At 43.1% G+C, this 16,972-nt stretch overlaps 1 protein-coding gene across 2 annotated transcripts in view; it reads right to left on the minus strand.

The window, feature by feature from the left end:
* Positions 1 to 2,468: 2,468 nt before the first annotated feature.
* ARL13B (ARF like GTPase 13B) overlaps positions 2,469 to 16,972 on the minus strand; it is a 1,122,894-nt gene continuing 1,108,390 nt past the window's right edge. For both annotated transcript variants that reach the window (XM_069637199.1, XM_069637198.1), the window contains one exon: positions 2,469 to 6,606. In XM_069637199.1, the coding sequence (XP_069493300.1) occupies positions 6,530 to 6,606 (77 nt within the window). In that variant the 3' untranslated portion in view covers positions 2,469 to 6,529. The remainder of the gene's footprint in view (positions 6,607 to 16,972) is intronic.

Raw genomic sequence — 16,972 nt, forward strand, 5'->3', positions numbered from 1 at the left:
GTTTCCTCTGCACTCGTTTAACAAGCCCGGTCAGACACCAGAGGCACATTACATTTTCCTCAAGTGCTAGGTCGGTGAGCCTGCAAAGAAATCAGGCGCATACAATGCTCTTCTGTAATACTTGCCCCGCACTGCTGCACACAACCACACGTGCTTGTTTTATTGTAGCACAAGCACAACGGCTCATTCAGGGAAACAACACATTCAAAACTGCTTTCACTCTTGCTCACCTTCAAGTAAAACACCTCCGGGACCTGTACACGCATGCCATAATCTTTTCACACCAGAGATGGGCTGGGGATACCAACATAGTGCAGGAGAGAAAGGGGAATCTATATTGGCAGGAGACTTTCTGAAGAATGCAAAAGCTTTCCCCCTAAGGTGGGATCTATGTGTATAACTCATTTACTGTATGCGGATGATCTAGTGCTTCTCGATCACACTGCAGTAGGTCTTCAAAGACAACTCAACCAGCTACAAAAATGTGCAGAGTTAGACTATTTAGAAATCAACATAAAAAAACTAAGATTCTCACCATACAAAAACACCAAAGGAAGAATTTTTTTTGTAAATGGTACCTTAAAAAGAAAGAGTTAATTCAAATAGAGGCCTTCAAATATCTATGGATATGGATCTGCAAAACTCGATGCGAGTCGGTCACGTTTAGTCATCCAAGGAAAAAGGCAGATATGCTTACCAGTCAAGCTTTGATACTAAAAAAGAAATATTGTAAATTCATGTTTCAACCCCTCATAGACTTCTATACTGCAAAAGTGATGCCTGTTTTAACCTATGGCAGTGAGACCTTGCTAGATCTGCCGGATAAAATCTGGGTGACGGCAGAAGGGTGTTTCTGGAAAAAAGTTCTTGGACTACCAGAATCAATTACCATCCAGTTTGTAAGGAAAGAGCTGGGATTATGATCCCTTAAAGTAGCCTCGGACTGGAAAGTTCTATTTTTTTTTAGGAAATGTAATGACACAACCTCACTGCTTCTGATCAAAGGGATTAAAAAAGAGATGCCTGAAAAATCTAACAAAACCCTACAGAAGTGGGAAAAGAAATGCAACCAACTACTCAATGCTGTAGATTGCTCTGTAATGATCTTTTGGTTAATCCGGGAAGAGTAAAGAGGAAAATGCGAGAAGTGGACTGGATTCGGACCCTGGCAGAAGTTTCTGATATAAAGCTACATAAACATCTAGGAACCGAATCAAGGAAGAGAAGCAAAGTCCAGCAATATCTTTGGAAATCACCTATGCTTGAATTAGGTCTATCTTTACGAGGATCTGATTTAGCCTGTGTAGCACTAACAAAATTATTGCTGTGCGATCGAAAGTGAAAGAACAAGATTCTTCCTGTAGATTCTGTAAACCGGCTGAGGTAAAAGAAACACTCTGTCATCTTTCTACCACTTGCACAGTTTGGCCACTGCCTTTTCTCACTGTAGCTAGCAAGTCCAGGAAGGTACAAGAGGGCACACTTGGACCAAGTGTGGGTTAGGGTTGAGGCCCAGATCAAATGGCATAAAGCCAATGGCAGAAAAGGGTACAAACATGTGGAGTGGCAGCAAGGAGTAGAAGAACCAGAGAAGCAGTAGAGATGTGTTGGTGATGGTACAGGTTAGACCCAAATACTGGGGGGTGATGGGGGCCCTGTTAATGTTCACCTCAGCAAAATGTTGCCTATGTAGCATTTGTTGAAGAGAATCAATGAGAAGTGACCCTAAGAAGACCACAAAATGGGTTTGGATACCTCTTAAACCAGTGACTAAAAATGAAGGAGAAAGGACCCCAAGGAGACCATAAGAGAAGGGTAAAGGAACCCCTTAAATCCAAGATTGAGAACCAAAGAAAAGGGATTGTAGAAAGACCAGAGGGTCAGGGTGTGGGAACCCTTTTAAGCCCAAACATATACCATCCTGTTGGCCGAACCAGAGGGACCGCAGCTCACAGACTCTTATTTTAATTTGGTTTATAAATTGCGCCCCATTAAGTGTTTTGGATAACCTGTACTATATTCCCAAAAATATAATATTCTTCACTTTGTCCCTCTTAACCTGGGCATTGATCCCAGTCACCTTCATGACATGTCCTAACATTGTATCTACCCGATTTTAAAGGTGGTGTTAATAAATACTCAAAATACTACAATGCATTTCTCTGACTGGTGTAAATGTAGTCAGGCATGGTTTAATAGACATCCTCCAGTCGGTATACCGTTCAATCACTTGGTTTGTGGTTTTGTACTAGAATAACGTTTTATTTTTTATGTAAAGAGTTACCTTGTATGTTAAAAAAGACTTCCACATGCCTGTCGATGGACAGAAATAGTTTGTTTCAGAATATCATTAAAGATCCAATAATTGAGAAGCTAGATTGTTCCACTGTCAAATTCAAATTCTATTTTTAAATATTCTAAATTGTAGTTATTTAACAACATTTCTATAATATGAACGGTCAAACAGATTAGCAGAAAATTGAAAAGCCTTTTTATTTGTACTCAACATGCTTTATCAACAGGGTATATTAGGCAAAGTCGACATTATGATACATTTTTACACCCAATGAAATTGTACTGAATATCTAAAAAAAAACTCCTTATCCAAACAAACTGGATTTTTAAAGCAGCCGGTCACTGACAGGGTACAACAACTGAACAATCATGAGGACCTCCATAAAAGAAACAGATGACTAACTGGTCTTTAACATAAACTATGTACCTTCCATGTGTGTAGTGCAATAGACTATTGTTAATCTGTGTGTTAATAAAATCATTGGAGTATTGACATTTGGTGCATAAATAATGAGCTTTAATGTTTCTATATATAAAAGTGAATAATTGTTTTTGTAGAGTAAAAAAAACTTGAAACAATTCTTCATAAATTATACTTTTATGTTCATTGCATAAGAAAAATCATTAAAAACACAGTGGACTGAATCAGAAGGGTAGCCTTATTAACCTAAACAGCAAAACCTTGGTATCATTTGTACCTAAAGGGGATAGCCGCTGTACAAAAAATAAGGTGCTCCTTGCTTTAAACATTTGATACGGAGATAGATTTCCAGCACAAACTCTTTGTTGGTTGTGCGGCTTTGAGTTGTTTTCAATCCCTTAAATGGGAAGTGACAAAGGAGGTAGGAAGTGCTGTCTTCATAGTCATTTTAGATGCAGAGATGCGAAGTAAAGGGTTTATTTCCGACATATTTGTAATTATGTTCCACCAATATTAGCGTAGTGCCACTTGCACAAACACTGGTAGTAGCAATACCAGTAACATTTGCAGTAGTAAGCTTTAATAATGCTACTACGGACAGAAGCACTAACTACTATCAGCAGTGCTGATGAAAATAACCGTAGATTTAGTCATGCTAGTGATTATCACTACTACCAGTAGTAGAGGTATTATCACTAAAAGCATCAGTCGTAGCACTACTGGTAGTACTAGTACTACCACTAATGCTGGCAGGATTACCGGTATTAGTAGAAGTATTTGAAGGTAGTTGTACTAGCAATACTGCCAGTAGTACTAATATGATTAATAATAGAGCCACAATCAGAAGTGTTCACGCTGGTAGAATTAATTGCACAACTACTGCTACCAGTGTTCGTACTAGTGTTACTACTACTACATCCAATGTAATGCTACTAATGGAAGTTGTCATTACACTACTATTAGTAATAATGGATATTTTAGCAGTTCTACCAGTACCACTAGAAGTAGCACTACTAATACCACTGCCATTAAACATAGTAATATTGCTCCTAATTCAAGCAGTGGTACTGCTGTTGATAGCCGTACTAGGACTACTAATAGAAGCACCATCATGTCTGATGTGGCAGGATATGCAGGTAAGTAAACTTGTTGTTTTACAGTAAAACAAAAAAAGTTAAACCTTTTACTTAACCCCTTTGCTTCTATAATGGATTGCCAGACTGCACTTCCACTCCTCAGTGTCGAGATCCTCATTAATGGATTGAAAGCAGCTGACAAAAGAAGACAACCATAGCAAGATATTTTGAGAATAATAGACAGGGATGTTGTTTCACTGTAAATAGGCAGAGGATAAAACATTAACAGTTAGGAACACCATTTTTCATTTTTGTAAAAACTGTGTGTGCCCTATAATCAATCACTGAACAATCTGGTCTGTCCCTCTAGGAAGACAGCACAAAATCCTGCTTCCACTATTGCTAGGCAAGTCCATCTCCACTTCTATTAGCCTGTTTTCTATTATGAAAATCCTTGGATATTAAGGAAGGTAGAGGAGCCGCTATCCACTATCCAAAATAAAAGGAGGACGACACAGCAAATATCCTGTTAGCCTCTTCCTACCCTCTACCTACCACCCACACATACATGCAGCCCCCCCTTAAGTGTAAAAAAGAGAATAGAGAATGGCCATGGTCTTATAGGTGTGAAAGCACATTGGAATTTAGTGGCAACACCACACCGTATATCAGTAAAGCTGAATACTATAGCTGGGAGCTTGCAGGACATTTCTAACTATACAAACCTTTTTTTAAACATCTGTCATGGCATATGATGTGTGCAAACCAGTAGTCCATAAAAGATGCCATAAAGCCCCAAATCTCCACTCCTTAGTCCAAGTTATTCTGAATTACTAAATGAATCATGTAGAAAATATACCATTTTATGATAATACTTTTCTACAGCATAGTACTGATATATTTGTTAACCCTGTTGCTCGTACATACTCCAAACAATGTGAAGGGAAAAAAATGCTGCAGTAATAGAATTCCTAATGGTACTAATTTATTCAGTACGCTGTGCCTTCGTTTTCCTTTGCAGTGCTTCCCTATCACGAGAATTAATCGCTTGCTTCAAACAAAAAGAACAGTAACACCAGTTGCCATAAACATAACCAATTTCAAAGTAAAAAAACAAAAAACAAAACACCAAAGCAATGATTCTCATAGGCCATTGAATTATATATATATATATATATACACACACTAACAAAAAAAGCCCATAAACCTGCCATGTGCCAGTATCAGACAACAGGTATGGCAGAAAAAAAAGAACTTGGCACACATCTTAAAGTGCAAAAAGGTGCAACTTTATTGAAGAAGTACTACAAAACTGTTTAAACAGAGGACATATGTCATCCATTAGTTGAGGAGCAGAACCTAGGCAAGGTTAAATGGTAGCAGTGTGTAGAACGTGGACATTTAATTTGAAAATGTACTATACATTATAAATATGCTGGTTTAGAACCTTCAAGGTGGTGCTTTTATTGCAGCCCGATGGCTAGGATTTCTTTGCTTGTTATTAACACATGTTCGATGACATCACATCAGGAAGCAGAATGCTCTTTTTTTTTTCCCTCCAAAATTTGGCGCTGTTTGAATCTGGTAACAATGGCCTGAGGAAGTCCTGTGTTGGGACGGAAGTCGTGGCTATCATTTAACGTGTTCTAGGTTATGTGCCTCTGCTAATCAATGACATTTGTCCTTTCTGGAAACACTTTTGAATTAGTTCTTGAATAAAGTTGCACCTCGGGCACTTTTTTTGCTGCCATACCTGTTGTCTGGATACTTGCACATGGCAGGTTTATGGGCGTTTGTTGGTTTATCTAGAACGGTGCAGCTTCACCGTACCTGCAAGCACCCGCTAAATTTAGAGGCTGAACGCTCCCTTGAAGCTGTTTTGTGTTCTGAATATATATCCATCTTAAAGAACAAATTCAGACAAACAAAGTCTTCCTTAAAATACCCACTAAAATGCATCACATTGGGCATACAGTTTATACTGACAATTTTTGGAATGATAGAGAAAGAGCTGAGCCGAATGAAAAGAGATGGCTGCTACAGAAACAATACAAAATATAAATAAGGATCATCTATGCTGTACATTTAAAATCTGTATAAAATCTAATGAAATCTGCTGAATTAACTGGACGCTGTGTCTACATTATTTACATTTCTGAAAAAGAGGTATCAGAGTACAAAAACGAAGGAAATGATCAACATATTAACTCTTTAACCTCCAGTGGATAGCATTTTCGGGATGCTTATCTAACCTAAGAAAAGCCACCAATCAATGGCTCTAAAAATACTGTTTCGATATTCAAACTGTAAATACGACTTTCCTGTGGTCAAAGTCCAGTTGCAACTGGTCTGAATGATTCATTAGCCACCTTCATTAGTGTGAGTGGAAATACTGGCATGTAAACTGGACCTGAAACTCTCTCCGCCAGAAAAGGTTCTTGAAGGGAATGCATGTTGCAAGTTCTTCCGGTTTTCAGTGCTTTGTTCATTCACAATGTTGCTCATGAGGGACATGGGTAAGAAGAAAGGAGAATATCTCCAAATTTGAAAAAGGCTGGTGTTCTAGGAATACATTGAAGTCTTATGTATTGATAACCACTTTCCGTTCAAAGCAGTTTAACAGTTTTACAATGTTCTCCTTGTTTTCAAGCAGTAAGAAAAAGTCTTACAAGTCACATCATCACGAAATGAAGTCTTTTGGAAAAACCAGGCTCCGATAATCAAATTGATGACTTGGTTAAGAGATCACATCCTGGGCGTCACTGTTGGGTCTCTGTCGTAGCGCCAATGGGGGAAGAGGCTTTCCATAAAAATCTTTTCAAGAGCAGCACAATAAATGAGAAAAAAAAGAGAAGGTTAGACATTTTCTTAGCAAATAATTAATGGCTGACATGCAAATGTCCACAAAACCAAGCTACATTTAATACATGGTGACCATGAATACAAATGTCTGAGAAACTACTGAATACCAGATCTTTTCAAGTAATATGTCACCTCGGTAAAAGGGAGAAAACGGAAGCTTAATTTACGATTGCTTCAGTACAAAGCAATACAAAAATGTCTATGTAGGTTAAGAACGTAGTTCAAATGTATTAAGCCTCGGGGTGTACATACAAATATATTTCAATTCTGAGCTAAAATAATTCTTTACATTATACACTAAACATTTAGATGTAGGTTACAGGCGCTCAAAGACTATGCCATTAAGAGTCCAGACTGGACAGTAGAGTACATGGATGTCCATTATGAGATGGGAGCAAAGCCCAAATGAGGTGATGAGGGGAGACCTGAAAGTGGCTGGTCGAGCTTGTCCGCTGCCCCTGATGAGCATGTTTGGAGCGACTGGCATGTTTTGTACCATTCAGCTCCATCGCCCCTGCACACTCACAAGAAAAAATACAACCCGCTAAGCAAAAAGATCCAAGACACCGCTTGAAAGTATAACAAGTATTTTTTTCTCCAGAATAGAAATGCATCAGCAAAGAACTCTTTTGCCGCCAAACGTTCTGCCAGAATAGGGCTTTGCAGTAAGCTAAAAGGACGCTTGGCGTCATCTGTGTCATCATAACATACAGTGAAAACCTGCAACGCTGGTTGGGACGACCCTATACATGGTGCGGGCCACTCCATAGGAGATGGTAGGCCTTTGGCTCCAGCCTTCTCGCCTGTCTCCGTCCACGTGGGTGCTGCTGAGCTCGTCATCCACAATAAAACAAACCCTAATAAGCAATTAGTTACTTTTGAAAACAAGGCTACTCTATCATTGTAACACTGCACCTGGCAAACACAGATATGGGCCCAGGGGGAGAGCCGAGGTCATACCAACTTGCATACTTCACTCATTCCCAGGTGCGCCAGCAGCTTCCCAAGGTCCTCCACCCTCACTTTGAGCTATAATTTCACCCCTCCCAGCTCAAATCACGTGACCCAAATGTGAAGGAAAGATAGACCCCCGATCGATTAAGAAGATCCGAAAGCAAGGCTAACAGCTTTATGGTAGTTGGTCTGGGCCTGACTGGCACCGTGGTATGTGGGGGTCTTGGAATCAAAGCATAGGAGGGCTGCAGCTCTGACGCAGCGAGTGTTGGGGTTGAGGGGTCATGCTATCTGTATCGTAGGAAGGTAACTTCCAAGAAGCGCTATGCCTTCTTCTCGTGGCCTTGCAGAGCACATTCTTCCCGGTGCGCAAAGGCCTATGGCCTCCTGAGACAATGAAAGGCTTGTAACTCCCTGAAGCTCACTCATGGTGTGGCCTATGTATGTGCTAATGATGCAGGCCTAATACTAAAACATTTGGTGGGTTTGCTGCAATTGTCCTATGTTCCAAAATGGCTGCCAGTAACTAAAATGGTGTTTACACTCGCCTCTACTCTATATCTCCTAATGCATGCACTATGTGATCGCGCACTCTCCTGCGTTCACACACCCCTCCCGCTTGCTGTCTCAAAGTGCGGCCTATCGTTCGTTTCTCATTCGGAATCGCATTTGCGGGTCGAAGACCCTCTCTCCTTCCCAACAATGGACCAACACCCAGGGAACACAACATCAAATGTCCCTGCCACAAACTGGCTTGGATGACGCTCCTGGGCCTCAACACAGCCTCTGCTGACACCACCCGGCCTGTCAGCATGCAGGGACTTCAGCTGCACCCATAATGTCCCTGGCACCTCCTGCTGGCTCCCTTGCCAGCCAGCTGGGATGCTGGTAGGTTCAATGTGGGTGGAAGGCTGGAGGGCCAACACCTCCATTACTTTAGTGAGGCTCTAAAGTAAGGCCAAATAGGAACACTTAAATGGTAGGTAATGAGTGCTTCCCACTACAAAATGAATGTACTTTTGGTGTCTGGGGTAAATGCAAACTTCAAAGAATGTGCCCTGAAAATCTTAAAATGCAAGCAAATCTTACAATTCCAAAGATTGGAGTATCTCGGCAAATGACACCATACTTAATATGTCCTCCTGTAGAAACTTGTTTAAGAATGTCAAGTGCAAAATTGGTCTGACACATTTGTCAACACACACACACACACACACACACACACACACACACACACACACACACACACACACACACACACACACACACACACACACACACACACACACACACACACACACACACACACACACACACACACACACACACACACACACACACACACACACACACACACACACACACACACACACACACACACACACACACACACACACACACACACACACACACACACACACACACACACACACACACACACACACACACACCTCCTCCTCCTCCTCCTCCTCCTCCTCCTCCTCCTCCCCCACACACACACACCTCCCCCTCCCCCTCCCCACACCCCCCCACCTGTCCCCCTTTGGAGGGGTGAAATGGCATTTCCCTTTTGGGTGGCAAGTTAGCTGAGCATGACTGATTATTCCTCTTTGCCTCAGGGACCTCTGCCAGTGCAGAAATAAGAAGAGATGGTGATAAACCCAGAGATTTTTATGTTGCCTTTGGGGATATTTAATGTCTGGAGACTGCCAAATAAGTTGAGTTCACTGAAAGAATTGGATGTTTGCATATAAGAGTGGCACCATATACCTGTGCTGCAATAGTCGCCATGGACTTTAACACACTATCACTAGTGTCAAGGCCAACCTGTAGTATTTGTTTAGAAGTTTCCATTCCATTGTGCATCAGTTCCTGAAAAGGACAATACATGTCTAGAATTGGATGCTTTCTTGTCACAGTCCAAAGGGGATGAGAGTATCAGACCAGGCTACATGTGGTTTAGACAGTATGCAGAATAGGCTGCCACAAGCAAATACCTCCATGCCCAAAGCATCCAGTTTTTTTGTTATTACTCTTCAGGAGGTACTGACAGGAAAGCGGCCGACACAAATTAAGCTGTGGCAGACTAAACCACTAGTGGTTGGATGGAATGTCAAGCACATCGGCCCAACAGGGCTGATCAATGCTTCTGCACAACATCCTTTAGTACAGAAGGTCGGGGGCAGCAGGCCTGTCTCCCCCAACCCATTTCAATTACCCACCTCAATCACAATTGGCTCAACTAGAGCATCACTAAAAGGGAGCAGGACCAATTTTGGCTATTTAGGCTTTAGGTTGTCTGCCAGTGCATATTTCTTTTTCCCTATTAAAAGGTGCCATCCAGTAACATTTCTTCGGGACCCAAAATCTGGGCTAAGGCTAGACACAGTGGGAGTTCCTATCTCAGATTCTGCAGAAGCGTGAAGCCCACTTGCATCTCTGAGTGCTTTAGTTAGATCAACTATAGCATGATCTGCCTGTTCGATTGTGACATTCTCCAAGCAAGGAAAAATCCCCGACCTCACCAAAAGGTTCAAGAATATACGGGCAACTACCATAGCCATCCTCTTCGTCCCGAAAATGGTCCCATTATGTAAGTATGCCCATCAGCTGGAACCCAACATGGGTTCCCAGGTGTGGATTAGGTCTTTTCTAATTTCTGACACACAGGAACAGCTTGGACACATAATACTTTACAGCCAACTGTTGCAGTGATTGGCACAAATATAACTCCTCAGTATGAATGACCTTGCCAAGAAAACAGACAGGATTGCTGTGAGTCTGAAACAGACATTTGACTGCTGCACTGCTCACAGAGTTTAAAAACAGACTTGGGGGACCACATGATTAAAACTTGCCAGAAAAGCGAATGTCTCAAAATAACCTATGCATTTTACTGCATACAAATAGGAATTAAGGTTACAGGGTGCCAGCACCACCATATGTATACCAGGGCCATCAAATCTGTGACAAAGGACAGCAAAAAACTAACAGAGATGGCTGTGCAGCCACATGCACCATCTCATGGGCGTTAACAAATATTCTGAGCCATACAGTTCCTTGCCTGGTAAGTTTTGGGGACGTCCTGCCACAGTTGCTTTTCAAACAATCTTAATATTCCTCATACAGCTAAATTTGTCATTGCATTTAACTGGATAAAAACTGCAATAACAAAGATTCCAGCATAGCTGTCAGAACTTAAAGCGTGTCTATTGAAGGAAACCTATTTTTGCCAACAAGTTTTCTGGATCTTCTGCTAGAGAACAGAGATTGTCTTCTCTTGAAGTCTTTTCCTAGCTACGATCCTTCCTTACTGTTTGTCCAACGGTGTGCCGATGAAGTCCATGGGGCAGGCATACCATGAGATTTGTGGGTTTAGGGCTATTCAAGGAACTTCAGAGAGGGAAGTTAAGATACTATTATTTTTCTTGTATTTACTATTATCTATGTGGAAAAAAACATTTGGGATGCATTTCTAATATATGATACCGTATTCATTATTATCAATGACAAACTAGTATGAAAATCCATATAAAAGCACTTTATTAATCCCAATGATGGCCACCCTCTTCTGACTCTCTGGGAGTAGTCTCCATGTCTTCATTTCTGTTGAGGCCCAGGGGTGTAGATAGACAGCAGGTCCACATTGCAGTGAGGGGAACTTTATGATTCTGATGAGGGAACATCTCCACGGGATGACTTGGCAGTCCCCGTATGTGGCGACTCAGCAACACTCCCTCGTGCCTATACTGAGGTTGCAAGGCCCTACATGAGATTCAGACAGTGGCAGTGACGTTGCTCGATGTGGTTAATCTATCAAATGACTGCCAATGTACACTCTAAGCAAAGAGTACTGGCTGCTGATGGGAGCATGATTGTTGAGTGGAGGGGAGACCAGGGAAGAGCGCAGCAACCTCTTTGACCGGAGAACTAATGGTTTACACCCTTGTGCACCGTGTGGGGGGTCAAATGTTTGTAATATTAAGGTACTGGGCCGAATACTACCATATAGTTGCAATTGGTATGCCTGCTGAAGCTTCAATTTAAGAGCATTTCATGCGATTTTTATGGTGTGCCAGCTAGAGGAGTTCTCGGGCAGAGTGCTCAATAACAACAAGCTAGCGCTGGAGAAGGCTTACACTAAGTCGAAGCCCTAGAATGTCACAAACACAGTACATTACTTGACTGGTGCCTCCCTGACATCCGATGTATGATTTTGCCAATGCACTGTCCATCCTGACCAAAACATGAAGGTTAAGGAGATGAGTCACAAAGTGCTGCAAGGACAGGAAGACTACATACAGATCCCACCAATTCAAATAATTCTTTTTTTTCCTAGGGTGGTGGCAAAGGCACTGAACAGTGTGGAGAGTCCTCCTCCCAAGGGGCCAGGAGATGGCAGACACTTCCTGATACCAATCCTGGGGGTGGTGTGCTGCGGAATGATCACATGCGTGGAGACAAGGCCCAGGGCATGTGGGGAGAATTTGCAGGGTGAGACACAATATTTCCCCTTGAAGAGGAATACTCTTGCCACAGGAATAGAGGAGGAATTGGCCTATTGCCACTTTGATGTATCTCGACCTCCTACTAAGGATGGGAGGGCAGATTCTAAAGGTGTAATCCAACAAAATGTTGCACCCGAAGAAGAAGGACAGAAGAAAAACAAATGTACCAAAACTGGACTACATGTCCCAGGGACTGTGAAAAAGAAAAGGGCTGAAGAGTCATGTAGAGGCCTAGGACGGGCAGGCAGGCCTAACAGCTTTGTGCAAGATAAGGCAATTAGCTCTAAGTGCCTGCACCTGAAGCCAATTAATTAGTAGCAGAATAAGAAGAACAAGGCTGACAGTTCACTAGGAAGTGTGACCACAGAATGGACGCCGGAGCAAATGAAGATCAGATTTCACCTGCAGGCTCTGAGTTGGTCCTCTGCTCACAAACCATGTTTGGCTGTGGCTGCATTGGAAGAGACTGGGAGGAGCTGGAAGTCTTTCCAGGTCCACCTAATTACTGTAAGCCATGCATTCACCCGAGGCCTGTGTGCAGAAGCAAGCCGAGGGAAACTGGAGAAAGGAAGAATTCATCGATAAGGCCGGATCTGAGACACCCATTATGTAGAGGGGTGTGGGTCCAGAGAGTGTCTGCAGCAGTAGTAGAAATAAAGACGGGAAGTAGAAGCAGCCTGCAACCGCTGTGATTGTGGAGCCAGTGAATGAAGTGACGTACTCCAAATCATCAGGAATACCTTGCTGTTAACTGTAACCAGCTTTATTGATGTTTGCATATAAGTAAAAGCAAGTAAAGTTGTTCGCAGCTGTGAGTAGTCACTTTAACAAGGGAAATGTATCACATGCATATTTCACTGAAGTTAAAGTGCTTGCGAGAAAGCTTTTCTTTTTCCCACTGTTATATTTGAACTGTTGCCGAACGATCATATATCTCCTATTAAGGGGGAGAACGGTGACGATAAGATTTGGAGAAGCAGTAGTTGACCTTCCCGTAGCGCTACAAGACTATCTAACATCAAAGAGTGGTTGTGCGTATGACATATTTTTTCCCGATTCCTATTAAAGCACAATGCTGTCTGAATAAGAGGGAACGCACACCTTTAACTGGAAGTTTGTCATCAAAGCGAAATTGTGTGTACCTAAATTTGTTTCTATAAAGAAACTTCCCTTTTGAAACATTCAAACACTTATTTTAGAAGTCATAGAAGTTGCCGAAGTCAAGAAGAGAACAAGCATTGCCCAAGCCAGTAGAACAGCCTTTCTAAAGGGAAACCAGCCCAATTAAATTAAGAACTGAACACCATTGTCTTAAGGTTGTTGAAACTGTTGTTTAACCAGAGTCCTCTGATACGGTTGTATGTCATATCATTGACAGGCATTTTTACCTCGGGTGTTTTTACGAACATTTTCCCGAAAAAAAGTAATCAACATTTTTTTTCAATTATTTATGGGGAGTTCCCCCACAAGCCTCCCAACCCCACCTATTTTTACCTGATCCGACCGCCTAAAAACATTTCTATGATTTTTTCTGGCAAAGTGTTTTCGTAAAAACACTTGCTGGAAAAACAACTGTCGAAACGACATTGTTCCCTCTGATACAAGGGTGGCAAGGTTATCCAAGGCTGGAAGACTGGCAATACAGCTTTGTAGGTAACTACTGGAAACAAGAAGGTGCATATGAAGCTGGGGAATGGAGTTGGGTGCTTGCTAGAAAACTGATCTTTAATCTGTGGAGATGAAATTATTAAAGTTGAGAGAGAGAAGCAGTCTGGAAACCAAGCAGATTATGTGGTAGTGTTACGCTCACCTGGCTCCCACAGAGGCGTCGATCTGGACTGGACTGCTGTGGTCTCTACCAATGTGGCGCATAGGGCCGAGATGACGGACTGGACTGGCCCACCTAGCTTTGTTTGCTTGGCCCGTAGGAATATTCTTCTGCAAGTGGAGAAAGGGAATTAACCACCCGTGGAGTTGAGCGTAAATCCCCCAGCCCCGCTGTTCTCCCCACTGATCACCTTGGATGTTCCCTCGTATAGTCTCACCTGATGATTTGAAAAGATGAGCTCTCCATCCTGCATTGAGCGCAGGGGCGCGTAGATAACCAGTTGCTTCACTGGCTCAAAGGAATTGGTGAGTTCCAGGACAATATTGACTCCGATATTCCCGGCAAGACGCCGTAAGTATGTAGTTCGTAAGAGTTCAAATGCCTGATTTTCACTCTTGTCCGATTCCTTGCAGGTTGCAGCTTGACCCTGCTGAAGAGTTCCTTGTGGCAACCGGTAATGTTCTGGTAAGGATTTGTTTTATCCAACACAGTTCAATAAAATAATGTCCATATGTAACCTGTTGCTTTCTCCCTTATTCAGGCGCTGAGAGAAAGTATGAAGTCTCGAGGAATAATGCCTCCGGCGGTAAAATCAGGTAAGTCTTTTGTGGTGAGGAGGGTTCTCCTTGTTAGTCCCTTGTTTCACCTTGCTGTCCTTTTCTTTCCCCTTAGGGGCCGGGGTTCGGCTAGAATGCAGTGGAAGCTGCGTGACCCGTGAAGAACAATAGTACCCCCGGTGGTAAAATCAGGTAAGTCTATGGGGGTATTCCTCTGTGTATTCCCTTGGCTCACCTTGCTGTTCTTGTCTTCTCCTTAGGTGCCGGAGTGTGGCGGTAACATGCAGGAGGATGCGGTGAAATGTGAAGATGCTGCGAAGGCCGGTGAGTTCAGCGCAGCGCTGCAGCAGGCGAGGCGACACGCATAAAATAACTTCTTTCTTCCAGCTCGAAGGCGCGATGGATCGGGAATTCAGGTAAGGATCAAAGGTATTGCTCTTGTTCTAACCTTTTCTCCTTCTTTCTCCCTTTTTCTAGGAGCACCAAACTCGAGGCGGGCATGGCAGAAGACTGGATGCAGACTTGCAAGCACGGTGAGCGGTACGCTGCTGGATGCAGAATAACGCGAAACGTGTGCTGCTCTTCGGGCGTGGTTTAAATAGCCTCCAAAGTAGTCCCAGGTAAGTATTCCTCCCCAACCCCACCCGAGTAAAAAAAATAGTCCCTAGGTAAAATAGTCCCTTCCAAGCCTTGTTTGGCTTGGAGCTCTTGCAGCATGGTCTGCATCAGGTAAGTTTGCAGCATGGTCTGCATCAGGTAAGTTTTAATCTATGAGCCTGGCGCCTATGGGGCCAGGACTGACTCTCCATATGAGCCTGGCGCCAGAGGTGCCAGGACTGCACCCGAATAGCCCCTAGCGGGGGTTGTTGGGCTTGCTTGGGGTAACTTGATGCCTGCACCGGGGTTGCTGGACTTGGTCTGGGTCCCCGGGGGTAGGCATCATGACAGGTGGCTGCAAGACTGATAGGAAAGGCAACAAGGCTGACCTTTCTCATCAAACAAGAAAGAAGCGTGCAGTATCAACCTGTAGAAGTCAAAGAATCTGCTTTAAGATGCCTCAATGCTTTACAAATTGACTTTCGACATTCCTGTGGAACAAGATCTACCCAGGACAAATGGAAGTCATCGAAGACACTAGTTACTTAGTAATCTTTTCTTTATGTTGTTTATGTTTTGTTTTGATTGTTCTATTGTTTAGTGTGAGGGCCAGTTATTTATGTTAGGAGATTTTCCCTTAGATTCTAGAGTAGGTAGGGAATTCCCTGTTAGAGTAGGCTTAATTAGGTTTTCTTTGCATTTCTTTGTTAAAATAAAATGTCAAAGACTGATAAAATTACAAGCAGTTCTCTGTCTCGCATTACTAACCCCTCAACAGTTAGATAATGAATCTGTGTAACTACCACCAGATTTGGAGGTGAGAAAGGAATTCTCTTCAGCAGATGTGCTTTTCACCAGCCAGAAGTGCAGACTGGACCCAAGAGCCAGAGCGACCTGAACCAAATTCTCATTGTTCCCTGAGGCTGGCAACCATACAATCATAAAATGTCAGATTAATCATCTAAGAACCTCAGGGTCATCTTTGACTCCACACTTTCCTTCTCTGCCCACATCTCTGAGGTCTCTAAAAAGTCAAACTTCCTACTGCACCTCCTGGGAGGTATTCTTCCTTTCCTCTTGTTGCCCCAGAAGCTCACTGTCTCCCAAGCTCTGGTTCTCTCTAGGTTGGACTATTGTAACAGCCTCTTTCTAAATCTACCTGCCTCTACTCTCCGCCCTCTGCACCTAATCCAGAACAGGACTACGAGACTTGTCCTTGGCCTCAAGCCCTGGGATCGTATCTCTCCAGCTCTGAGATCTCTCCACTGGCTCCCAGTGGATGCAAGGATTAAATTCAAAACCCTCTGCATTGTCCACAAGGCTTACTAGGGCCTGGATCAAAAATAACTTCAGCTATCCCTACGCAAATACCTCCCGTCTCGAGCTCTTCGCTCCTCTAACTCCCTCAGGGTCAGTCGTTTTTCAAAGAAACAAGCTGGGGATGGATCTCTGTCTTCGGCTGGGGCCTCCCTCTGGAATAGCCTCCCTGCCAGTTATGGAAGCACCTCAAGACCTTCCTCTTTGCTTCTGCCTTCTCTCCCCCTATCCCTGCTGATCTGCTCTCTCTTAGCACTGTGCACCTGGCCACCCTCTGTCCCCTGGGCCCAGGTACCTGCTCACCCTGCCACCCTCCTGCACTGCCTCCTGGCCACCCCTTGCACTGGGGTCTATATCTGTACCCATACAGTCCCTCAGGCCCCCATTTTCTTCTTTTTCTGCACTTATCAGACTTACACAGTCTGCTGCAGTAAACACAGCACTTGCCACTTGCTGGCTGCACTACCACTGTTTATTGCATCTAATATCTATTTATTTTTATTTATTATTATTTAACTGTTTCTCCTCTGCCCGCACTCTCCACCCTCCCCCTTCAT

Source organism: Ambystoma mexicanum, chromosome 7p (genome assembly GCF_040938575.1).
Source record: "Ambystoma mexicanum isolate Mex_15411 chromosome 7p, UKY_AmexF1_1, whole genome shotgun sequence".
Taxonomy (NCBI): Eukaryota; Metazoa; Chordata; class Amphibia; order Caudata; family Ambystomatidae; genus Ambystoma; species Ambystoma mexicanum.